At 39.3% G+C, this 26,085-nt stretch overlaps 1 protein-coding gene across 2 annotated transcripts; it reads left to right on the forward strand.

Annotated features, from left to right (window-relative positions):
* Positions 1-142: 142 nt before the first annotated feature.
* Positions 143-25,841, forward strand: slc16a2 (solute carrier family 16 member 2). Of its 2 annotated transcripts, XM_063876476.1 has the most exons (8): positions 143-393; positions 695-1,162; positions 12,799-12,943; positions 13,463-13,961; positions 15,446-15,589; positions 17,403-17,631; positions 20,127-20,381; positions 20,696-25,841. In XM_063876476.1, the coding sequence occupies exons 2-7, from the start codon at positions 730-732 to the stop codon at positions 20,363-20,365; spliced, it is 1,689 nt and encodes a 562-aa protein (XP_063732546.1). In that variant the 5' UTR covers positions 143-393; positions 695-729; the 3' UTR covers positions 20,366-20,381; positions 20,696-25,841. The 2 variants fall into 2 exon arrangements, with proteins under 2 accessions (XP_063732546.1, XP_063732544.1); XM_063876474.1 differs by having other exon boundaries at positions 143-1,162.
* Positions 25,842-26,085: the final 244 nt, after the last annotated feature.

The following is a 26,085-nucleotide window of genomic DNA, read 5'->3' on the forward strand; positions in this document are numbered from 1 at the left end:
GTAAACAAGGTTGCTGTCTGACTTTTGAAAACCTCGGGTCTTTCCGTGAATCCGACAAGACACGAAGTACAAACCCCTCCCACAACTGTACCGAAGCTCCGCCATTGGTTATAACCGTCCATCCGCCGGGAAAGGGAGGCGGGGTCGAGCTGTTGAATGACGGCCGTAGCTCTGTTGACACTTAAGAGACAAGAGAGACTCCTGGACTCATACGGGCCTACCCTTTTTTAACACTTCCAGCGTGTGAAGATATCAGGTGAAAGAGGAGCAGCGCCTAATCGGTTATTTAGTGTCCGGCGGATGTTACGGTCTGCGTGACGGGAAAACACCGTGTGGAAATCGAGCGGACGTCTTCACAGGTTGATGATCCGTATTTGGCACCAAGCAGCAAAAGTAAATACATGGTTGTAGTCTATAGGCTGTCTGTAGTGACACGGGCTTACATTAAAGATGAACTAGGCGGTGCCTGTTTATTCCTGGAAGAACACAGAACAGAATGAGACATTTAACGTTTCCAGGTTGGGCTTTATTCGCTAAAGTTCACGCTCAGGCTTGTGCTACGAGCAGCGTGTAGGAGGATAGTCTGTGTGTAAGGGACCCTCTGTGTTGCACATTTTGACAGATAGCCAATCAAATCTGTTATTCAAATCCGTGCTCTTATGTCAGTGACCTATATCTCATGCATGTGCGCCAGTAGCCCACAATAACCTCTCCACCAGACCAGACGGTATGGGGATCAACGGGTTAGACAATCAAGCGCAGCCCTCCAGCGGAGTGTCCCGGACGGAGGAGCCAGCTGCAGACCCTCAGACGGAGCAGAGCGATGCTCCCCAAGAAGCAGACAGGAGCAAGGAAAATCAGGCGGCGGGCAGCGACTGTAAGATCCCGCAGGAGGACAGCACTGTGCAGCTGATTGAGGCCGGGAGCAAGCCGCCACTCTCCCCTTCGGCGTCTGACTCTGAGGCGGCTGTCCAGGTGGAGGAGCACGGGCACGGATCTGCATTCGTCCCGCCTGAAGGAGGATTCGGCTGGCTGGTGGTTTTTGCGGCAACCTGGTGCAATGGATCAATCTTCGGCATTCAAAACTCTTTCGGCATCCTTCACATGATGTTGATGAAGGAGCATGCAGACCCAGACGACAAGACTTCTCAGTTCAAAGTGGGTGAGTACCAGACAGTCTGCTCAGGCGATCCTCACTATGAGATGAAACAGTACATCAACTGGTGGACAGAATAACTTTAGCATAGAATGCGTGCTTGATCAAAATCCTTCATTTGAGAAATGTAAAATGTGGAAATTGAACCCTTAAATGATTTGAAAGAACATCATCATGATACAACAAACTATAGCTTCAGCTACAACCATTCACTTATGCCATACCATGCATCTATCCTCTTACAGGGACTGCTCACAGTTCAATGGGTTTACCATGAACTTAAAGTGGCAGAATAAACATAGTGTTGTATTGCATACGTGCCTTGCCCACACATTTTAAGCTTGCATGATTGTTTATCCTGGAAAGAGTTTTGAGGCGTTCTAAATAAATACTTGCTCCTAGTTTGAATTGGTCAACTGCACTATCACTGACGTTAAATCATTTACTCGCTGAATGTATACCTGCTACTCCTTCATCAACACCGCTGTTACATCAACACCTTTAATCGCAAATCCATTTCCATGGGTCACAACTGGCCCTTTGATAAAGTGGTTCCCCTGAAGGCTAAACGCCATATCAATGTACCACTGGCATTTGAGCTATACATAATATGTGACCTGTTTGTAACTGTTGTAACTTTTCAACTAAAGTTTTTGTTCAGACTTTTTGCATCCCACTAAATATTCCACAACATGTTGAATATCCAATACTTGATCTATTATTACATTTCTTTTTCTCTCTCCGGACTATTTGCAGTTCACATATTCAACAGAGACTGAAAAAGAGGGATGACATGAAAACAATCCTGCCTCATTTACACATATATATATATATATATATATGTATATATATATATATATATATATATATATATATATATATATCATTTACATATATATATATATATATCTCTTGATTATTATTTATTTCAGGGAATTATGCTTGCTCTGTCTTAATAAAACAGCTAGGAATTTACCACTTGTTATTCTACCATACAGTAACAAAATAAGGCCTATGTCTGCCTGCATGCTTCAATTTAAACCTTCTGTTGAGGATTATATCACAAGCTTTACCTGCTGAAGGTTATATTACTAAACTGGGCACTACACACTTGACACAGCCCTTTATTGTGCATACAAGGAGAAACATATTTATACAGAAAAAGCTTTCAAGAAATTAGGTGTTCTGTCTTGTTTTCAGATGGAGAATCATTAAGCGACATTTTTTTGTTTTTGTTTGTTACTGTAGTGGAAATGTTGAAATATGCTGAAATATAATGAAAGCATTTAATTTATTGTCAATGTAGCATCCGTGGAGTTTTGGCCCTTTGATGGTGCAAACATTTACTAATTATTTGTGTAATACAAGTTATTTTTTAGGAGATTTCTGATGGGTTTCCTGGTGCACTGGTCTGTTTTAGATTATAGTGGAAAAGAAATGTTCTAGAGGAGGGGAGTTGCATGAAACAGGAGTGGATATTTTTCTTAACTTCCTGTCAAGATTCACAATCACCGGCTCTTAGACCCTGGAACGAGTTTAACCCTTTTTATATTACTACAGAAAACCGTTACTGAGGCAGAGAAAACCACAAAGTGAGCAGACATGATCGGTCTCATTTGAGTTGTTTCCGTAAACACAGGTTAATATATTTAATGGCATCTTGCACCTTATTATTTCTTATTCATGTGAAGGAAATGACTGTCTGGGGGAAGCACGACAGGGACAAGGCATCACATTACTTTCAGTTTTTGCGTGATAGAGAGCCTGAGAACATGTTGGGCCTGAAAACAGATACCAGGCCAGCTGTATAACCTACAGTATGTCTTGTGTTCAATAGAGGACTGTTTTTTTCATCAAGGTTTTTCCATTTAGCTTTCTCCCTTTTTGGCTTATGAAAGATCTCATCTCCAGCCGTTCCTAAGATTTGATTCTTGGTTGTTCTCATGTGAAAGGATTAAGCTGGTATGCTGAGTACTGACCTTTTCCCCCCAGCAACAGGAGAAAGAAGAGGGGCAAAAGTCTTATGAGACTATTTACAGTAGTCACATTTGCAAAGGCTATTTTTGAACAAATATCCAGCCAGCTGACAGGGAAAAGTCTGTAAAAGTGCAATTCACATGTTTGGAAGATGTTAAAATACTTCACAAACAATAGGACCATAAGTGTGGACTCAACAACATTATATTGGGTTGTGATTACCAAGCTCAATTCAACTGGGTTTTTATTAAACCTTGAGGGGTAAACAAATGGTTTTCTGAATAGCTCACGATAATCAAGGTGAGGGATCTGAATAACTCATTTTTTAAAGAAAAGGTAATGAAGCAGTGGTTATGAGTCTCAGATGGTGCTGTTTTACTCAATGATCACAGCATGGCACATTCAGAGGTTTATTTCCTGTTATGTGAACACATAAACAAAATCTTTAATGTGTGAGAAGCGATGAGGTTACATTTGGTCAAACATTGGTACACACAATGTCGGAGAGATTTTAGAGTTTGTTAAACTGGGAATGCGTCTGAAGGGTTGGAAAAAAGAGATTAATGGAATCTTTACATTTTTTATTTATGCTTGAAATGAACTCCATAGTGTGAAACAAATCAGTGCCATGACTGTGGTGTTTAAAGAATCAGAGGCTCATTCAATTTCAGTGTCCTATTTGTATCTAATAATAGAGCTGAAGAAGTTAAAACTAAGCAACATATCTACATTATTTTAGTTTTAATGTTGTTTGTCAGAATTGTGTTGCATTGTTCATAAAGACAAGATTGATACTGCAACACTGTAAATCTAACTCACTCCAGCATTTGGCCATTAAGAGAGTTTTCCTTTAAAAGTTTAAAGGACACTGATAATATTTACATGACACATAGAAAACTAGGCTTTTAACAGCATTGGAACAAGTTAGAAAAATGAAAATATATTGTGGGCTGTTTGCTATTAACAGATATGAGAAAGAGAGGGATAACGTGACAAAAATCCATATCATGGTCGATCAACATACCCGCACATTGTATATAGTACATAAAAAGCTAAAAACCTTGTGATCATTTAATTCTATGAATTTATATTCAATGTGTGACAATAACGCTCCTGTTCACCATTTATTCATGACCATAGCCAATGTTCACCCCTCTATCTCCCTGCATGCTTCAATTTAAACCAATTGGATTTGGATTAAGCTGTTTCCTCAATATTCAGTTATATTCTGACTGTTTCCATGTGTGAACACAAATGCGTGTATCCGTCCTGTGATTTGGATCTGCTCTATCTTTCCACCAAACTTTCATTAAAATCTGTCTAATAGTTTTCCTGTTATCTTGCTGACAGATGACACCACACCTCATGAGATGACTGGGAAATGGTCTGTTTTATATTATAGTGCAGTACAATGGTAACACAATGAAAAACTAGTCAAAGATTGGGGTGTGGTTTGTGTTCTAATGTCAATTTGTGTATTACACCGCTGTTATCTTTGTGTTACCTTGTTCTGTGTTAATTGGCTTGGCACATATTAGTAACAGTTTAAAACCATTATTTCTTAACAAACACGTGTATTGAAGTTGCAAATAAACTGTATTTAGTAGGGGTTTGGGGGATTGTGTCTACACTAATTTCTTCCACATCAAACAGCCATTCAGAATATCCTGAGACTCTTAAACTTAACTGAAGGGCAGGTTTACAAATTGTGTATAGAATTAGCTCTTCTATAAAAAATAATTTCCCCTTCGAACCATTCAATGAATGCCTCCGATTGGCATTCAATTGAATAAGATATATTTCTGGTTTTGACTACATTTATTTGTTCCTCTCTTTAGAGCCTAATCTTGGTAAATGTAATGTGGCAGCAGGGGTAAAACAGGTGTCTGTACGGTCATAGCTAACTCCTCCAACCATTAGCATACTGCTGTTCTCCATCGCTCCTTATTGTAGCTCCAGCCACAGATTTCTGCTGCACCTCCAGGGCAGCTATAATATCCCAGGTTAGCAGATCAGGGAGTACTGTGGCATTTTTTGAATTCCGGAGGCGGGGGAATGGGTTCATGTTGGATCTGTCTCCCAAAGCTCGACACACTCATAAAGAGGTACAAAATCTGATCAGAAACAGGGATGGACTGATTTTATATAAGCACATGTCTAGCAGGTGCAAATATAGATTCAGTCCCTCAAAAAGATGGCAAACCCTCCCTAGCCAGTACGAAGGAGTGTATGGTTGATAAATAGTATTATAGGTTTTACAACAACAAGCAAGCCCTTGAAGGAAATATAGGTCTCTGAGCTCCGAGAATCCCACCAGCAGGACACAGAGGCTGCTAGTTGTAAATCAGTTTTACGGTAATGCAATAGATAGATCCTCATAAGTAAATTCTGAAACCGAGTTACACTTCTACACTCATATGTCCAATATATACAGCTCCGGAAAAAATGAACAGACAATTTTTCTCTGCGTTGGAATTCAACAGACACTGGAATGGCTGCCATACAAGCTCCGAGCACTGTAAACATCCTAAGGGTAAATTACCAACTGGAGCATCCAGAAGTTGCCATAGTCAGAATATTTTCTATAGAGCACGGCTGACACATTTAATGACATTCCTCTCACATCATGACTGGGCCTTCAAACGTCTTTCTTGCACTCGAAATTCTCCTTACCTGATGGGGTAATTAACCTGTTAGGAAACTTATACTAAAACATAATTTATGACCACAATACCCATGTCATTGATATACAGTAGCTGCTTCAGGTAATCTACTTTTTAGGAAGTCGAACGATAAGGCAAAAGCCTTTAATTGATTTATTTTCTTCTAGGCACAAAATAAAAAAGTATTTTTATGCTGGTTATCGGCTAACTACCTTCTCAAATAGATTGTTTCGGTGGAATGTGTTTTCATTTAATCTCTTATAATAGATTTGATCTGTCCTAGCTGTGTGCTCATAAAACGCAAAATCAAACTTAAGTGTATTGTCCGATAAGACATGGAATTTACTTAAATAAGCTAAAAAGCTAAGACATGATTTAACTGAAAAATTTCAGGTGTCTGCTTTTGGTAAACATGACTCTACACACTACAAAAACAGTATGTCCTAGAGTACTGTCTTTACATTTCCATCACTAACACGTCACTAGCATGACTTAAGGAAAGTCAGGGTGCGCCGGATGTATCATGCAAAAAACAGCATCTTTGTGAAATATAATGTGACATGATTTTAATCTATTTTTCCAGTTTTCATAAATGTTGGAAGCGGAAATAACAATACAAAATGAAATATGATTAATCACATATCAATGAAACCAAGCCATCATGGATACACTGTGGTCATTTTGTAGCTTTTATTGGCTAGTAATCTATTTGGCTCTTAACCACACAACATTTTAGATCCAACACTGCTATATAGTGCTGTGCAACATTGACAAAACACGTCTTATATGTTTACCTACTTTTCGTTATGGTGTATAATATTATCTTTTAAATATCTTTGTTTTTTCAGTAAACTTCCCATGTACTGCCCAGCCCTGGCACCTGCTAAAGTAATTAAGTGTTGCCTTGAGGGAAAGGGCTTGTACCCTCAGCCTTTCCGTTACAGTAATGTTACGAAAATATGTATGGCAATTGTTCCTTGAACTATGAGTACCCAAGACAGTTTTAAACACAATGTGTTGCATTGTCTAGTTCGTGGAATATTTCCCCTCTGTGTCCAAGGAAAATGGTGCAAGACGTCAAAGGGCAGTTGGACAGTGGTTTTGATTGTTTTGGCACACTGGATTGAAACGAAACAAGAAATATAAAGTTGATTGCTTTCAAACTTAAAGGGCTCGTTCATGTAGATTTGAATTGTTCCCTTGTTACCTTTAATTGTTTTGACGTTTGTCTTACTTGGTAGAAGCGCTTTTCGTTTATTGTCCTTGTATTGTTAACATTTGTTCTGTAATCACTTCAATTAGAAAAATAATGAGAAAAAAACGTTTTGATTGTCAGCAGCAACAAAACGTTTGAGGTAAAATGTCTTTCTGTCGCAGGATAATCCACAAAGCATGCTGTGAACAGTTTTCTTCGATAGTAATTCCTACTTTACCTCTTAATCTGAGGGAATAAAGGCCTATAATAACTACACTGATCATTTGGTAGGAATGTTAACACCCTTAAATGAAAGCTGTAAGTTACTACTTTAACATCATTCTTTCATTTCCATTCAACCCAGAGTGTATTATAACGCAAAAACATCAAAATGGTGTCACTGTTCATATCATTTGTAACTGTACTGTAGAGGCAGTAAGTGCGGCAGTCATGGTGAATTCAAACTGGGCCTTATATTGTAACCACAGTGTTCAGGATGCCGTTTCATCGCAACTATTTTTTCAGCTACGTCAGCGTGGTTTGAATGGATTAAGATGTATTTGTAGATATTAACTAATCTGGGAAATGTTCGGTTTTGTATCACAGACGGGTCAGAAAAAGTACTTACACATTTAAAGCAAATATATATTTATAAATATGTTTCTTGTAGGTTTGGTCTTATACTGTCACGAGGTCTTGGTAAACAAGTGCCATAAGAGGATTTTTCCTCCAATGTAATGAAGGGTCCTATAGAAACTCTCTCTCGCTGTCAGATTGCATCGAACATGTGAAAGACAGGAAAGCTTGTTAAGCCTCCTAACCACCACACACACACACACACACACACACACACACACACACACACACACACACACACACACACACACACACACACACACACACACACACACACACACACACACACACACACACACACACACACATACTCATTTTGTGTCATTCTTGCTCGCTGTGACCTTTTTCTTGTCATTGGAAGTGTTCAGACTTAATTATCTTTAATGAGTACACTCAACTCTGCCTATTCACAGACCTTCTGCCTGTGCCAGTGATGGGGAAATGGGGGTTTGGAGGTGAGGTTTGCTAGAAAACAAGAAAGTAAAAAAGTGTGGCATCTGAGATGATCTTCTGTTAGTTTAGCCTCTGATTGTAGCTTGATTGTAGATTGTAGGTTGAACCTTGTACATACAAGTATGCAATGTGCTTTGACTTTTTACACAGTAACATAGAATGCACTTTCAGACAGTGACTGCATTTATCTTCCTCTATGTGCTTCCTTGAAGGTAGACTGAGGAGCTTTGCCCCCCAAGCTGCCCCCCTAACTTTTTTGTTCTTAAAACTTGATTTGGTAAATCGAAACGCGCCTATGTCCACAACCAGCTCAAAGCATTAAACAAAATGGTGTACCGTCAAACTGAGAAAATACAATTTGAGTAAATATTGTGAACACTAAGGGTTTAATGGTTTTTCTATTCTGATTTTTTTCTACATGGCGCTACAGTGTAATGTATTACATGTATTTTAACAAGTGCTTTACATCTTGACTCTTGCAGGCCAGAGCTGGAGTAATTCAGCAAAAAATGTAAAGAAAAGGGATATTGCTTATTTTTTTAGCACAAGAAGTCATAGAACTGAAAAAAAGGACAAGAGAGAGGGAAATGAAAAAGTAGAGGAGAGTACACTGGAGGGACAAGGAGGGTCAAAACAGGAGGCCACAGAAAGAGATGAAGATATGGCTCCAGGAAGAAGTGGGTGTGAGAAATGAAGAAGAGGGTTCAGACTCAGAAAGAGGGACAAAGGCAGGAAGTCAGAAGGAGGCTGAGAAAGATGGCAGGGAGGCAGTTGCCATTCTAGCTGGACCAAATGGTATGTTTTTATTACAAATCCATTACAGTGATATAGCATGGCATGTCACTCGCATACAATTTCACGTAAAATAACATGTTAATTCCTGCTTTCAGTTTTATGTGTTATACAGGATTACGTGCGTAAAGATCTACAAATGCATCTCCTTGTATTAGTGATTATGCAAACTAGAAATATAAAACAAATGCCGTGCCCCCCTTCAAAAACCTCTTGTCACCCCTTTGCCACCCCATGTCAAATTTTCTAGATCCGCCACTGGACTGTAGACTGTTACATGCATGTTGCCATGCTGCTATTTTCTCCTGGTGGTAGGCAATAATAGGCTGTCAGGTATTGTGTTTCTATAGTTTTGTGCACATTGCTGTGCACTATGCAATCCCATTAACCTGTAATAATGTATCCTTTCACAGAATGGCCTAAAAGGAAGAGATGAAGCAAACTTGACAGTCTTAGTTTTATGTTGCTCTCCTTGATTTTTGTTGTTTTGTCTCTGTCCTTAACACTGAGCAAGTATTACTGTCAATTAAAAGGTTTATAGACACATCTCTCCTTTGTAATAAAACAATTGATAGTTATTTTTTCCCGTGTTCAACCATGGAGGCTGTCACTCCTTTTTATAACCACGTTCTTCCAGTCTGAAACAGTGTAATGCCCGGTTCTACAACTAATTATCCAACATGTACAGTACCCATTACTGAAGTGAATTAACACGCCCTACCTAAAAATGGTCTGTACTATAGAATCATATTGCATTGACAAAAACAGACTATAGAGTGTAATCAAGATTTATAGGACCAGACTGACCAACCTAATTGGCTGTAAAACATTTTACGAGGACCTCCGAGAAGGAACGGCTGAGAACGAGTATGATTCAGGTGGGAACAGCAAAGATTCAGCAGCTTGTCCAGATGTGAGACACAACGGGCGGTTGAGAATGTTTGATTTAAGATCTTGTAGTCCTTCCAGACAAACCATCTGGAAATGTGGTAATGGCTAAGGAACAGAAAGTGGTGCTGGTGATAGGTCGAGCTCTCTTAACGGTGCAAATCAGCGACTATAATTCAATAATCTTTGTATTTGGAAAATATATCTTTACAGTCCACTAGCTGTCCATTCTGTGAGTGCACAACCCTGGCTCTGCAAAACAAACAAGTTGTTCGGACCTGACCACACACGATATTTCAGCCAAATAGCAACATGAGTGCATGTAAAGAGAAATGCAGTGGGTGTGAGAGAGACGGTAGATCTGCCACATGATAACGTGACATCAAGATGAAGGAATATGAGAAGCCAGTAAAGTATCCCGAAAGAACAAACACACACTATGGACATACCAGATTCCAGGCACCAGAGGCAACGCAAACTAATACTGAACCCATTCTGTCAGGAGTTTTAGGCAGAGCATATTATTTTGGCCACAGCATGTATATCCGGAAATTCCAGTTTTATGTTTACTCCTGATCATGTGCTATGTGGGCTATTTGCATCCGTAGCCGAGGCTGCAGGATGCTCTCTTTGGTCTCTTCCACCACTATTGTCAGGGATATCTAAAACAGTCATGGCACGGCTCTTAAAGCCTCCATCAATCCTCTGTCGGTACTCTTTTGAGAAATTTGTAGTTTGCTGAATGCAAAACCAATAGAGAGCTGTTTAGGGAGGAATGATTTGCGTCGTCGGGCATTCAGTCTTGTCATTTCCACAATGGAAATCCATATATTACAGTGTTGCTGGTTGCAATCGTGGGTAGCTACATTTGAATATGCCTCAATATTTTTTGATTAACAATGGAACAAATGAGTATATGAAATGCAAAGTGGGTTGCTTGTAGTTACAAACCTACAGAGATCGTAACCAAACTCAGCTCTCGAGAACATTTAGCATCTTTCAGCTCATTGTTTTGGTTTTATAATTCTTACCTTTTACTATTTTGATTCGCTGCCACCAGCTTTTTCTTTCTCGGCTACAGTAGCCAGCTATTTTTACAAAAAAACTCTGACTGTACCCTATCTGCCCTGCCTTAAAGGAAATAAGGCTTATTTTGTTACTAGTAAGTGAACAATGTGAAGCATTTAGAAGCTAACGAACCACATATTTCCCTCAGATCCAAAACAGGTAGCCCCAGGGGATGAAGCATGATGAGTCTCCAGTCCCATACTGTTAGCTCTCTAGATCAGCAATCCAATGTGGTGCAATTGTAATTCTGAGGTGCTTATGTGATGCCAACTCCTTGGCTTTGTAAGTAAAGAAGGTTAATCTGACCTCATGCAACTTTGCCATTGATTTCCATCTCATTGTATAAATGTTTATGTATGGTGTTCCAGTTAAAATGGGTTGGGAGGCTTACGTAGAACATCTACTTAAATCATTATAGCATTTACCTAATTTAGCGTTTCACCAACTGATAACCATGTCTATACAGCATATGCTGCAGGTATCTACTGTATAAACGTAATGTGAAAAGCTTTTACCTACCAGAAACTGTGAGCATTTTGCAGGAAATGTTTCAAAATGGATGAAGTGTATGGAATACATGCTTAAAATCCCCCCTGTCCATTTTGGATAAATAAACTATAGGAAGGCACGGATGCAGTCCCACCCTCAAACTATAATAAATGTTACTTTGTTTTGTACACTGTGTACCAGCAGATGTGAACATGTACAGTACAGAATGTTTAGCCTACACAACAAAGGCTGTGTGTGTGTGTGTGTGTGTGTGTGTGTGTGTGTGTGTGTGTGTGTGTGTGTGTGTGTGTGTGTGTGTGTGTGTGTGTGTGTGTGTGTGTGTGTGTGTGTGTGTGTGTGTGTGTGTGTGTGTGTGTGTGTGTGTGTGTGTGTGTGTGTGTGTGTGTGTGTGTGTGTGTGTGTGTGTGTGTGTGTGTGTGTGTGTGTGCGTGTGCGCGCGGCGCATCAGTCCACCTCTCGGGTCTCATTCCCCTGAGCTGTTGGATCAGTGTGACCTAGAGCCCAGACACCACGGTAGACATTAAAGCTACCTTTGCTCCCCGAGAGTCTAGACCCAGACACTTGTTTGTTTGCTCTTCAGGGTACGCAGTGTCCCTGTTGGCTCATACTGGCTCGTTATGTTTTAACACTGGATGGATATTACACCACAGGTCAGATCTGTCCACTTTGATCCTCTTTTTGATCCTCTTTAATCACCATGAGAAATCTTATAGAGTGTGTCTGATGCACATGATGCAAGTGAAGGCACAATAGACACTTTCATGAATTTATAATAATAGCTAATTACATCAGATGGGGGAAGTACTTGGAAAGAAACACAATTCTAAAAAAAGCGGATACACACATAGTGGGTTTTTTTTCTGAGCCTTTGCAAATATGACATTTTCATGACATCAAGGTATTCATGTTGAGTAAATCATGAAATGCCTGTGAGGCAATGGGAGAGTCAACACAAAGTGCACTTTTATATTTGACTGTGGCCTCCATTGAGATGACAGCTGGCATCATGGAATTCTACAGGGGGGGAAAAGGCAGATACATATTATTCATTTATAAAGAAACCTTCAATTTGGTCTAAAACTATTTTTTACCGTATGCTGTATTCTCATTATGTACAGTTTATAAAATCAGTTTGATAGATAATAATAAAACTGCTTCAAGGCAAATTCTCAAGAAGCGACAAACGTGGGAAATGTAGAAACCGTTGAAAGATGACAAATTGCAAAATGATTTGATCCCTGAAAAGGGAATCCATTAATCCTCATTATTTTTACTGTATGTCAGTTGTACTGCATTGAATTCTATACATTTTGATTTACTGCATACGTTTCCTCTTACATGGACTTTGATCCTTTCTTGTGATCGAAATGGTATAAGATTGCCTTTTATTTACTTTAGGTGATAGCTACGGTTCCACATGTTTCTAACTGAATTCTCTTACCTCTCCACTTCCTTTCCAGCCTGGGTCGGGGCCTTGGCCATGGGCATGATCTTCTTCTGTTCACCTGTGGTCAGCATGTTCACAGACCGCTTCGGCTGCAGGAAGACAGCAGTCAGTGGGGCATTGGTGGCTTTTATAGGGCTGCTAAGTACATCCTTTGCAAAGTAAGCTACTGTGCATTTATTATTAAAGACATTGCCCTAACGAAATAGAAAAAGAAATAATCATGATGATGAAAATATTACAAATGAACCAATGAGCACTTACAGGTGTTCTGAACGAATCTTCAAAGTCTCCTTTTTTCGTTTCTTTTTTCTCAAAAAGGAAATTGCTTATTCTGCGCCTCAAATGAAATGAGGTATAAACTGGGTTTACACCTGTTGAAGCTGTAATGCAGCAGCAGTATTAGGTGCAAATCAACACCTCTATGCCTTAAACAGCCCATATTACAGACCTTGTACCCATTGTTTAACCTTTCACTAAATCAGTTGTACCTTTTTTTTTTTTAAATGCCAAGTATTATTAGGTCAGTTTATTGTTTAATATCAGAAATCACAAAAGGCCTTTAAAATGTACAGCAAACAAACGCTCCATCCCAACTTAGTTAATGGTAAATCAAATCAAATGATAGAATAATAAGCACAGTATTCCTTTTTTACTTTACCTTTTTCTTTCTGTTGTAGCTCCCTGAGCCTGCGCTATTTCACATACGGCATACTGTTCGGCTGTGGCTCCTCCTTTGCCTTCCAGCCCTCATTGGTCATCCTTGGCCACTACTTCCGCCAGCGCCTTGGTCTGGCCAATGGTGTGGTGACGGCTGGTGCCAGCCTCTTCTCCATGGGCATTCCGGTTTTACTCAACAAGGTGGTGGAACCTCTGGGTCTCAGCAGGACCTTCCAGATCCTCAGCCTCTTCATGCTGGTCCAGGCCCTGCTGGCGTTGATGTTCAAGCCATTACTGCCTGCCGGAGGAGGCATGGGACCCCCAGGCATGGGTCCTGGCCCAGGAAAACCGCAAACCCAGTCAGGGGCCACTGCACAGGGGGGGAGCAGGTGGAGCAAGGTCCTTGGTGGGATTAGGAAATACTTCAACCTGCGGGTGTTTCACATCGTGACATACCGATTGTGGGCGTTTGGAGTAGCTACAGCTGTACTTGGCTACTTTGTGCCATACATCCATCTGGTAATAACATGCTCCTGCCTTCAATTGGGTTATCTAAACTGAAGACATGGAAAGTTGTTTATAGCTACTAGTCGTTGTGTAATTAACACTCCTTGATTCCTCTCGATTGTGCTTAGCATAATGTAATACACTATATGTTATACATACCATAACTTTATGTGATTGGTATGTGACTGTGAAAATGTTGGTAATAATATAGGGTTATATAAAAGCATAAAGGGGTTGATCAGGCAGAGTTGTATACTTTTGAGTCCGACACAATAACACAAACACAAACTGACGTCACGTTTGGCAACTTAGATTGTTGGACCAGCTACCAAGCAAATATTCATCGGGAAAAACAAAGTTTCAAATGCTTATGGGAAGCCCACACTTTAACTCCCTGGCTTATTTATTCAATCCAATCTCATGCAACCTTTCCATCGAATTTTCCCTTGTTCTGTTAGGCCACTGGTGTGGTTTTTGATCTCCAATACCACTGCTAACAACATGCTCCCATGTTTTGTAAGCTACAGCCATCGTTGTTTACATTGTTTCTTGTTCCCCTGCCGGGGCTCAGCTTGCCAGCTGCTTTCAGTCAAACATTTGACCCTCCAGTGACTTAAGGTAAAAGGAGCTTTTCTGATAACTCTCCAAAGTCATTATTTGGTTCCCTTTTTAATCAAAAAAGTTAATGACAATATGTGTATAATAACACAGATTTATTTTTGAGCTGAAAATGTGATTAACATTTTGACAGCATCACAATGAAAAAAGTTAGAGTCGTACTTTCCATCAAGATGAGAATCCAATATTCAGGGTATATTTTAAAGACCTTTGGCCTACTTTAGTGTGAAATAGTGAGATAGTGACGGGTGAGGAAGAAGTGTAAAGCTGCAGCATAGAGCTGTGAAGTTGATCTCCCTCTTTCCAGATGTCGGATGTTCCAGCTCCGGCCTCCCTCCGTCAGGCCTGTTGTTTCAGGCTGGGCCCAGATGTAAACACAGCCCCGGCCTTTGTATTGGCTCTACCACCTCAGGAAACCTCTCCTGTATGGCCTCTCTGTATCCCTAAACATGCCTATCCTATGGCCATTGATGAATGTAGAGCCCTTCAAAGCAGAGCAAATATTCCGCAGGTTCAGGAAAGACTTCAGAGGGCGGTTTAAAGTTTTCTGATTTGTGTGGTTAGGGCTGGGTTGAGGGGGAGAGTCTGACCTATATGCGTTGGTTCTTCCTGCCCTGCTGTTCCAAAGGTCTCTGGAAGAAGACATTTTGTTATTGTTAGACCTTTGCTTTTGGGGTTATGGATGGTCTTCCTCCACCCATTTACTGAGTTAGATGTCTTCGTAAGCATGAAGCACATAAACATAAGAAATAGTTAAAAAGAAGGTTGTGTGTTAACCCTCTGTTAGAAGCTTCTAATAAGTTATTGTGCAGCACACTTACACACCTAAACACACGGCCAAAGCTCAATCATTTCTTTTTTTTCATTCTGTCTCTTAGATGAGTTTTGTGAAGGAGCAGTTCAAGGGAACCCAGAAAGAATGGGTTCTCCTGGTCTGCATAGGAGCTTCATCTGGGGTGGGACGCCTTGCTTTTGGCAAGATTGGAGACCTGATTCCTGGTCTGCAAAAGGTCTACATGCAGGTGAGTAAATGTTTTGAGGCATTACACATGAAGACAGTTAAACGGGATGCAGTTAAAGGTGGTATGTGGGCCTGGAGCATTGAGTCAAGAATGGCACTGGTGCTAGCTAGACGTTTTTAATACCTTTCATCCTACTTTAAGCAAACTAGTAGCACAATTTGACCTGTTAACTATTAACACTTGTTTTAAGGCTCTTTTTGGATTTGCTTTGCAGTCGTTATGTGCACTTCCCTTTGATTTACTCAGCCCTCTGTCACACAAATGATCAAACCGAGCAAAGGTTTTTTAATGTTGTTCTATTAAAAGGGTTATCTAGAGTCACTACGTTGAACATTATTAGGCTGTAGATAAACATGACTGATTCTCATTGAATAGCACTACTGATTCTCATCACACAGTAGCAGAATATAAAGCAGCTTTCGTGTTGCTATGAGAACGCCTGTCCTGAAAAATTGCGGAGATGAATCAGTCCTGAGAAAACAGAAGCACATTGAGAGCAGATGCGAGAGGGGAATACAAACAGGATTTATACTTTCTCTACTAGTGTATATGTAGCAACTGTTGGCTAGAAGCACCACACTTAATCTGCATGCTGTTTATCAAGTGCGTTGTTCAGCCGAGAGACAAAAACAGACCTGCCTTGCATGCTGAAAATGCTTTTTAAAACACACAAATATTATTTATATATATATTTTTTTTCTTCATTTATTTAATTTGATTTCTTAATATATTTATATTTACTTTAAATGTATTTACTCTTGTTCTCTTCAATTCCTTTAATCGTTTTCTACTTGTATAAAATACGCTGATGGAAAAACAATATGCATAAGTGGGAATATGTTTGTATTAGCTGGAACTGAAATAAAAACTAAGTAAAAAAAAACAAAAAAATAAAAACACACAAATATATGTTACGGATGTTTCTTTGGCACTATTGGACATTTAGATGTGCAGAGAAAATGTTTCCTATTTAAAATGGCAGTGTTTAAATCAATGGCAATACAATGTCTCTCCTGCCTCTATAAGTGAGGCACACCAGACACTTCAAATTGAAAAAAAAAAAAGGCTAATTGTTGTTTTGTTAATCAACATCTGTTTATAAGGTCATTTGTTGTACAGTTTTGTAATTGCTAAAGAGTTTTAGGTAACAGCGTGAAGTTCAATGTTAGGGAACAGAGCCCTCCTTCACATTTCACTGTATTAAACTCACTCTGAGCTCATTGTAATGCAACAGTATTAGCTGAATGTCTGGATCTGTGCAAACAGGCAGGGCACTCTCAGCAGCTGCACACAAAGATACAAAGCAGGGACTTTAAATCCTTGCCTTATAAAACAGATGGCGTGTTTGAGATGTATGTCAATTCCTCAGCTTTATATTCCTTAAGCTTAGTTATAATCTGCATAATCTCCACATAACTTAGTGTAACAGTGAAACATATTCTCAGGGAACAAAAGCAACAACAATAAAGGCATGTTTCAAATAAACATACCAGTATATGCATAATGTATATACACAAGTCATATCTCATCTGTGTACTGGCAGAATGGGGAAGCTTCAATTCTTTAGCATTTAGATCCCTGTGTGTAGCTGGTTCACAGATAAATCAGTACCACTTGCCGCAAGTCCTACAGTAGCTGGAGGATGCACAAATAACAAAATGTTCACAGTGAAGTGAAAAACAAGGCCTGTATACTGAGCCTACTACACATTTCTGTGCAGTATATCCCCCTATAATGTATTTCCATTTGCCTTTTGAAACAGGCAGACATTCCACACTCACAGGCTTTGAGTCTCTCTTTTTTTCTGTTTCAGGTGGTGTCCTTCATAGCTCTGGGCCTGATGTCCATCTTGATCCCTCAGTGCTTGGTGTTTGAGGGGCTGGTGGTTGTGTGTGTGTTCCTTGGGCTGTGTGATGGCTGCTTCCTCACCATGATGGCTCCCATAGCATTCGAGCTGGTTGGGCCCATGCAAGCGTCGCAGGCTATAGGCTACCTCCTCGGCCTGATGTCTCTTCCTATGACCGCGGGTCCACCCATCGCTGGTGAGAAGCAAAACATTGCACTGATTAATAACCTGGAATGAAGTCGCAGTGATCTGGCTCTTTGCACTTACTTCAGGATGTTGGCAGTAACATTGCACAACAAGCTGATTGATATTAGCAGAGTAAAACAGTGTGTAGGGAGTAAAGGGAGAGTAAGACAAATGCAGGGCAGGATGGATTGTACAGCAGATTGTATTTAGTGCAGAGAGGTTTGGGCTTGTGGCCAACTGCGGCTGTCTCTAGGGATTTGTCTTCAGGAGAAAAAAAGCACACACACGGTCAGATCACACTACTCACCTCCTCTTATATCCACTCTCTCCTGTTCACTGTAATAACACAAGTATATAGGAGAGTACCAAAGCCAGGCCATTAATTTGATGACTCAGGCATCCTGGGACTGTCTCTTTCCAACCTCTTTCAGATCTCTGTTATACTACCAACCTCTGCCTCTCCTTTTGTGGCCTCAGCTCAGAACACTGAAGGTTTTTGTTAATGGTTTCAGATATGTTCTTCCTCATTTCTCAAGCTGTTTGATTCATAAAAGTAGACTCCCTCAACAAAACAAAAAAAACTAAAAAGGACAATTTTAGCTTTAGATGAAATCTTTTGGAGAAGCAAATGTATTGATAATTTGTATTTATTTATCAAAAGCTTTGCTATTGAATTTCAAGACAATTATCTGAACACTTAAAATGTCTCCTCATCCGGTGGGAACTGTTCCCTATTCGAATTATTTTAATATATGAAACAAATGATTGATGAATCAAGAAAAGAATCTGCCGATTAAGTGATAAAAGAAACTAATGGTTAGTTGCAGCTATTTAGTGCAGCCTACATTTCTTTCTTTACTGTTGACTCGTATGTTGTTCTCTGTGTAAGCAGTATTATGTAGATAGAATATAGTCTACTATAAAACATAGATACTGATAAAATTCCAGTTGCGTATTTTGTTATTAAAAAACAAATCAAATGTAACTACTTCTTATCCCACTTGGTTTCTAAAATTGCTGATAATTTACTGACTAGAAATGTGTCTACCATTGTTACAACCATCAGTGCATGTAGAGACTATGTACCAAAATGATTGTGCCTTCAGACATACATTACAGTTTAGTAGCATATGGTTTCAGTTTCCTTTCAAACAAGTCACAGATGCAGCCGTAAATCCTGAAAGAACTGTAATTGATATGATGCTTTCTATTACATTAAGTACTATAAAGCCATACATTTACTCTACATCCCAAACAAAGGCAGATTCCTGTTCCTGTCCTGTTGTTCTGTACAGGCTGTACAGTTCATGAGCAAGAATGCATACCTTACAGGCAATAATGTTAGGGCCCTCCCCTCCCCTGCTCTCATGTAACAAGCGGCACATTAAACATGTAGTGCACTGTGCACTTGTTGACCTTGCTTTAGATCTTTTTGTACAGTTTGTTTGCCTTAGCTCAAATGCAGATAAATGTAGTATGTGCGTGCACGTACTACAGACAGGATGAAGAAGAAGAAGAAGAAGAAGAATCGGAGGATGAAACCCTCTTTATTAGTCACAATGTTAAGATATAATACAGAATTATTGTGTCCAGAACGTGTGGTGTCACTTATATTAATACTGGCAGGTTGAGACCATTTTAAACAGGCTCCTAGTGCAAATATGAACCAACAACAATTGCCTGCCAAGTCTAGGGAGACTTCTCTATATTCACTGCCAATGATGTCACAGTGTGCTGACTCACATGGGGGCACATTTGTATATAACTGCAGCAAAGTGAGACATTCAACCACAAGAGGCCAGCAAAAAAGAATAGTTAAACTGGGTTTACTTCACGTTTAGAGGAATACTTCATCGTTTTGGCTAAATATACCTTTTTATCTTTCATAAAGAGTCAATTATGTGCTTAACTCTTTATTGGCAAAGTAAGCTTGTAGGAGGCAAGCTCTGAAAAGTGATACCAATGCAGAAGGGCATTAAGCCTGCTTCCTGTGTCATGGCCTACAGGGGGCAACTCCACTTGCTGCAAAAATAATCTGATTTCATAGAAGTCTATTAGCAATTGACCTTCCTTCTTACTTGATTTATTACTTCAGTAAACATCAGCTAATAACTTTAGGCTCTCAATAGCTAGTTTCAAGGCTCTCAAATTAATTTAGTTAATTATCGTCTAATTAACAGTTAAAGACTCCACAAAATGTTATGCTTTAAGCTGTGTCTACCTTATGATTGACAAGTTGCCACCATGTTGTTGTCCGGTTTATATGTAAGTGAGTTTTAATCCCACACTTCAAACCATTTCACAGTGTGTTTTCAGTTCACTGTAACATTTTGGTTGCCTGAAAATGTCTTGTTCAGAAATAAACAAGAGGGTAACAACTTAAAGGAAGAGGAATAATGAACTGAAGGCTTCAAAACAATAGTCCAAAACACGTCATAGTCGCTACATCAAAATATCTAATATATGTTGAAACATTAACTGGGTCCCACTGTCTCCACTGCTCAGGTCTCCTACACGATTACTTTAAGGACTACACTGTGGCCTTCTCCCTGGCGGGGGTGCCTCCTATGGTGGGGGGCGTGGTGCTGTTCTTCGTGCCCCTGATACACCGCAGGCTCCAGGCAGCGGCATCAGCAGACGAGACGTCCACCCACATGCTTCCTGCCGCTTCACCGGCGGAGGAGCAGAAGAGCTCTAATGGAGACATTCTGCCGGGCTATACTGACGTAGAGACACACATCTGAGTCGCACCATTCAAAGGTGACCTTCAAAGGTTTTCTCTCCCGCTTACTGCTAACAAAGAAAAGTATGCACCTGTATTAATGGAGCAGCCTATCAACAATCAGTAATTTGCACTGTATGATCACAATAACAAAATGATAGATGACGACATTAAATATGGAAACAGACATTCAAAGCTTCTTTCAAACACGTTAAAAGAAACTTTGAATGTTAGGAAGAATTCATTTGGTAGAGTCATGCATTTCAAGCATAGATCATGTTTGTATATAGGAAATATGAGGCATACGTATTTCCTCTTCTTATATTTTACTGTTCTTTTGCTTCTTTTCCAGGGATTCAGCCCACCAGCACCTTTACTCATCCTTAGATTTCCCTCCTTTCAACCATGGACTTCCTGTCGGCTGACCTTTAAACCTCTCACCCTCCTGGACTCTCATTGCTTGTTTGTTATTTTCATGTGGAGAGAAATTGAAAAGGGTGCTCTGGATACAAGCCACAGAGAGGACAAAAAGAAGTCACATCAGTGCAGGATGATGGGAAAGTCTAAGGAGGATAAGCACAGCACAGTTTCAACTAGGAGTGTTTAATCAGCGTGGACTCTGTAGTAACATATACCTCCAAAAGTAATGATTTTAACTGACTGTGGTTTCGGAAATCACAGCATTTATTCTTCTACTTTAGCTTTATGAAGCTGTAAAAAAAAAATGCTATGCTTTGTTTCTAGATCGTAGTTAGGATAAGAGGCATATAAAACAAGAATTAGTGAAGGGATAAATTCATACTCTCTTTATGTCGTTCCTCATGCGTCACGTTTTTTAACACATTGCATTTTATTTAGTTTGTGTAGTTGAATCACAATCTCACATTGAGTGGTTTGCTTAATTCTATTTTTGCAGTATTCGGCTGTGACTGCTTCAGGAGGGACATTAGTTCCTTTTGTAAATTTCACAGGAGGTAACAGACAATTCTTCTATGAAATCATCCACCAGACACAATCACCTCAACTCAACCGCACACTCACACCCAGGGTCCAAAGCAATGACTTTAACTACTCTACCAGCCTCCCCGAATGGGAGTCAGATGGGATTGCAACAGTTGTTGATTCACACTGGAGTGTTACATATTTTTCGCGGATTGAATTTAGGTCAGTGACTTGGCAGCTTGTTGCAGGTTAACCTGTGCAGTCAGCAGGGGGGGAGTTGTGAGAGCTGTGCATCCGCTGCCTGGATTCCTTGAAATTAACACTACAGTTGACTTCTCGTGTACAGCCTTAACTCTTAGCATGTGTTTATTCAAATCATCATTAGACTTTTCAGCAGGGTGCTAGACAAATCTGCGTTTGTTACAGAAAATATTTCACAGTAGTGGACACACTGTATTCCTGTTGGAAACATGCAGTCCTAAATTGAGATTAACGCTGTTGGTAATTTAGGTTTCTTTTAAATTTCAGATGTATATCAGTTTATCCTTTCCTCAGTGGGAATGTGTGTCAGCGGCTTGTGCAGTTTTAAAAGTAATGGCGAAACAATGTTACACTTTGTTTTTGAGAGGGGACTACTGAGATTAAAACTGCCAAATGGCCTGAGTCCTCGTCAGGCCATCTCACAGATAATCGATTTTAATATGCTGCTTTTGTTAAATTTCTAGTCATGAGGGAGACACTCACTGTGTTGGCAGTAATGAAACTCAAGAGGACAGTTTGCAGTTATTGTGTTTCATAAACATTTGGACCACTTACCTCTGCACTTGCACGTTTTTGAATCATAAATTAATGGACAGATGGGAAGTAGAGCTGCAAACATTTTGAGTATGAGTTACACTCTGTGGTTGAATGAGGAGCAGAGATGGGCATCGGTACACAGTAAGGATGGAGACTCCCTGGTATTCAGGTGCCATACCATTCGGTCGATACCCCTCTTTGCGGTCACTGACATCACTCACTCGGCTTCTTGTGTTACAGAAGAGCCTTAAAGCTACACAAACCTCACTGCTGAGTGTAGTTTTTCGGGCTACAGGAAAACCATTTCTGAATAGGAAACATGCATCTATACCTCAGCAATCAATAATCCTCAGCAATCCAGTTGAACAGGTTCTTAATAATTTCTGTGTAGTGGTTCTGTTTTTGGAATCTGAATCAGGTCTCAGAGCACAAAGCTGCCAAAGGCCTGTTTTCAATCACCACGGCTTCCTCAGAAACCTCATTATGTAGTTTAGAAACCACAAAAATGTGGAAACGTCAAACTTCCATTCCCTGTAATGTAACAGTTGGTGCGTAATCCATATGCTTCTTTATGTTGCCTTTTTATCCATTTGCCCCTTTGTTCCTGATTCTCACCATTCCTTCTCACTCACCACTACCTCCATATTTGGTGGCTTTTGTTTTGCTTCTCTTTGTGACGTCCTCATTCTTTGTCTGTGTTTTGAAATGCAGTTGAATAAATGTCTTATAACCTTAACTAAGTTAAAAAAAAGAGTCACTAAACCATAATCAGTGGATACTCAAAAATTGGTTTCATGTTTTTTGAAAGCAAACAAAGAAATAGGCCTCTAGTTTGACTGAGGAAATGAGACGGACAGGAGCAAAAGGCATTTGTACTTAAAAAGTACGGCTGCCTGAAACGTCCACGTACAGCACTGTAAGCTAATAAGTATTATATATTGTCTACACAGTGAGTCAATTAAAACCAAATTAACCTGAACATGAAGCTCACAGTACTCTGAGCCCTATTCAATCTTAAAAATAAAAGTGCTTATATATTATTATATTTATATAATAAAGTGCTTTATACAAAACGCATTCATCCTGCCTTGCCGTGTTGTGGATTAACTAGTTACATATAAAGTAATTAAATTACTAAATGTATGTCATGTATTCAATTCAGAAAATTAATTTTTTTGTATCAAAATGTTGGAGATTACAATAGGTTTCATCCCCAAAAATGTATGTTGAACAAATAATTTACTTAATGTTACAACCGCACGTTACATTGAAGACATTTCTAAAAGAAGTGCAACGGTAATGGATATTGAGTGATGTTTACACTGCTGTTTTAAGCTTTGTTTTATGGATTTGTCAGCTTATTACCTAATTTCAAACATTTGTTAAAAAAAATCTAATATAATTAGTGAAATTATATTGATGAGTTATCAGGGAAATAATTTGAAATGTTATCTGTAACCTATGACATTTCTAAAGTAACCTTTCCAACACCGCTTATAAATGATTGTAATCTGTGAACTATATTTTATTTATTTATGTACTGCTTGTGTTAAAACATATTTAAAAAAAAGATATGTTAAATTATGAAAAAAATGCATAAATAGAAATCTGAAAACTGGAAAGTATCCAACCTCAATGTATGGAAAACGTTTTTACAGAATTTGTATAAAAGATTTGGTTTGACAATCATTTTATATTCTAACTTTAGATTGTTACTGCTCCACTGAAAAAGAGTGCCAAGTTACTTCCTTATTCACTGCTGTCAAACTAGAGGCCTGTGTCACCTGACCGTTCCACAATCAGTCAAAGCTACTTTCTCCGCCATATCGGAGGACCATGTGTTTCTATGTGCAGAACGTATCCGTCCAAACAATATTGACTAGAATTGAGTTTTTGTGTCATTTCACTGTGAACCTGTTTGCTTTTAAAATGTTTGTTTGTGTGTTGACCTTGTTAGATAGCAGCCTAGCATCACTGTTGTTTTTGAAGATGAGGCGAGGACTAGAGGCAAGACATTTTAATCAGCAGTGACCTCAAATGTTGCCTTACATTTACTGAACCAGCTGAACAACCAGATGTAGATTTCAGACTAGATTAAAATGTTCAGCTCTTAACTGGACATTTTACTCAATTGTTTTTTCTTTCTTTCTGTGTAGTCATTATTAACGTTGTATCTTGAATTCGACGGAGTTACAGTAGATTCACCCAGTTTCTGGTCACAACCAGCTGAATGCTCTTTTTTTTTGACACATGTACTTTATATACTTTGTAGAGTTTAAAAAAAACAAAAAACCATTAACTGTTGTTTTTGTTTAAAACAATTGATTGTTCTGTTATTGTTTTTAGTGATTCACTTCTTCAATGACTTTTAAAGTAGTGACAGATTTGAAATGAAATATAAAAGTGAAGGAGCCGAATGAATGAAGAATGATACAAAACATCCGGATGGTTTTCTATGGAACCAGTGTTTAGCTTGCCAAAGTATTTTCGTCTATGCAGCTGGGCTCGTGGTCCACTTCCTGGGACCACTTCACTTTCTACATTTGTCTCCTCTAGCCTGCATTCATTTCACAGCTAAACCTACAGTAAATCCCCTAAACTTTAAACTGCTAACACTACTCTTTAATGTCTTTAGTTTAACTTCCAGACAGTCCCTGAGAGTCAAATTGGTAAAAATGTAACATTTCTCTCCTGTTTGCTTTTATTTACCTGCCTATGATGAACGATTTGCAGGTCAGAGGTACAGAGAGGCACGTTTGGGCACTTTTTGATCTCTTACTTGTGACATTATTTTAAGATCAGTGCAAAACAGATTCAATTAACACAAATCAGCATGTGTCATATTTACTTATTCAATCACTGTGTGGGGATGATCAAATAATGCTTCATTTAATTTTGCTTTTTGCTTGAATTGACTGGTCATTTCTTTTGGTCAGTTGCCAGAAAACCCCGGCATCTCAGTCTCACCCCTTTAGATTTCCTCTGGCAGAAAAAAAAGTAAAACAAATGACTTCAATATCGAGCCTCGTTATTCTACTCTGCAAAGTGCCATGCCCCTCTGACCTCAATCTCGGCTTTCTCTTCAGCCTGAAACTGCACAAACACTATGTGAAACCGGATAGCTGATGGTCTATACATCATGAAGCTAAAAGTCCAACACCTCATAAAAACTACTACGGGCCACCTCCAGCAAGAATACCAGTCATCACTTTTGAGTTTTGTGAAAGAAATATGTTATTGCTTTTGGTCGCACATAGTAAATGTGTTTATGTGCTCCATATGTTGTAAGAACCCTGTGTTATCGTGCTCATTTTTCATTATCTTGGCGATCACAGCTATAAATCCGTTGTCTGGTGATATATATTTCTGTATGGTGACATGGCAACTCCTGGCCCAGGCCTTACATCAGGAAATATGAGAAATATTTCATTGCGGGGCTCTGCTAAACTTTCTTTCTCCAGACCTTTAAGGTTGCTGCACTTAAACCTCTATTGCCTCTCTTCAATTCTTAAAGCTCTGTCCTTCCTACACAAGCTACACCTTTTTTATATAAATACATACTTCTGTTTTTAGTCATTTTACAAGATGTTCTAACAAGGCCAGTGACGCCACAAGATCTTACATTAAGTCATGCTGCTAGAGAAATTAATGTCATTTTTTGTGTTTTTTTTTTCCTTTGTTGAAGTAATTTTGAATCTGTATCAAAAGAGGCACATTTTTTCTATCAAACCAACAATAAAGAAGTAATGTGAAAACAACCCATGCTAGCCAGTCACTCTTTTGTTGTCTGTGTGCTTTTAGTCTCTAACTGCTTCACTTCGACGCTGCAGGCAGTCATGTCGGAGATTAACCCCAGGCCCCTTTGAATGCATGAAGACGTGAACACTGCTGCTGTTTAGGGACACACTGAATGTGTTATCTATCATGTGATATGCTCATTATCACCAAGGCAACGTGGCTGAGTTCATTCAGGCAGCAAGTCCTCCCTTGACTCACCATTCC

Source organism: Eleginops maclovinus, chromosome 23 (genome assembly GCF_036324505.1).
Source record: "Eleginops maclovinus isolate JMC-PN-2008 ecotype Puerto Natales chromosome 23, JC_Emac_rtc_rv5, whole genome shotgun sequence".
Lineage (NCBI taxonomy): Eukaryota > Metazoa > Chordata > Actinopteri > Perciformes > Eleginopidae > Eleginops > Eleginops maclovinus.

What these genes read in the sequence shown, in the direction of transcription:
- slc16a2 (XM_063876474.1), top strand. Translation starts at nt 730, where the DNA reads ATGGGGATCAACGGGTTAGACAATCAAGCGCAGCCCTCCAGCGGAGTG. An exon ending in TGCAAAAGGTCTACATGCAG is followed by an intron (nt 15,590 to 17,402) that starts GTGAGTAAATGT and finishes TTTCTGTTTCAG; the next exon opens with GTGGTGTCCTTCATAGCTCT. An exon ending in CGCGGGTCCACCCATCGCTG is followed by an intron (nt 17,632 to 20,126) that starts GTGAGAAGCAAA and finishes TCCACTGCTCAG; the next exon opens with GTCTCCTACACGATTACTTT.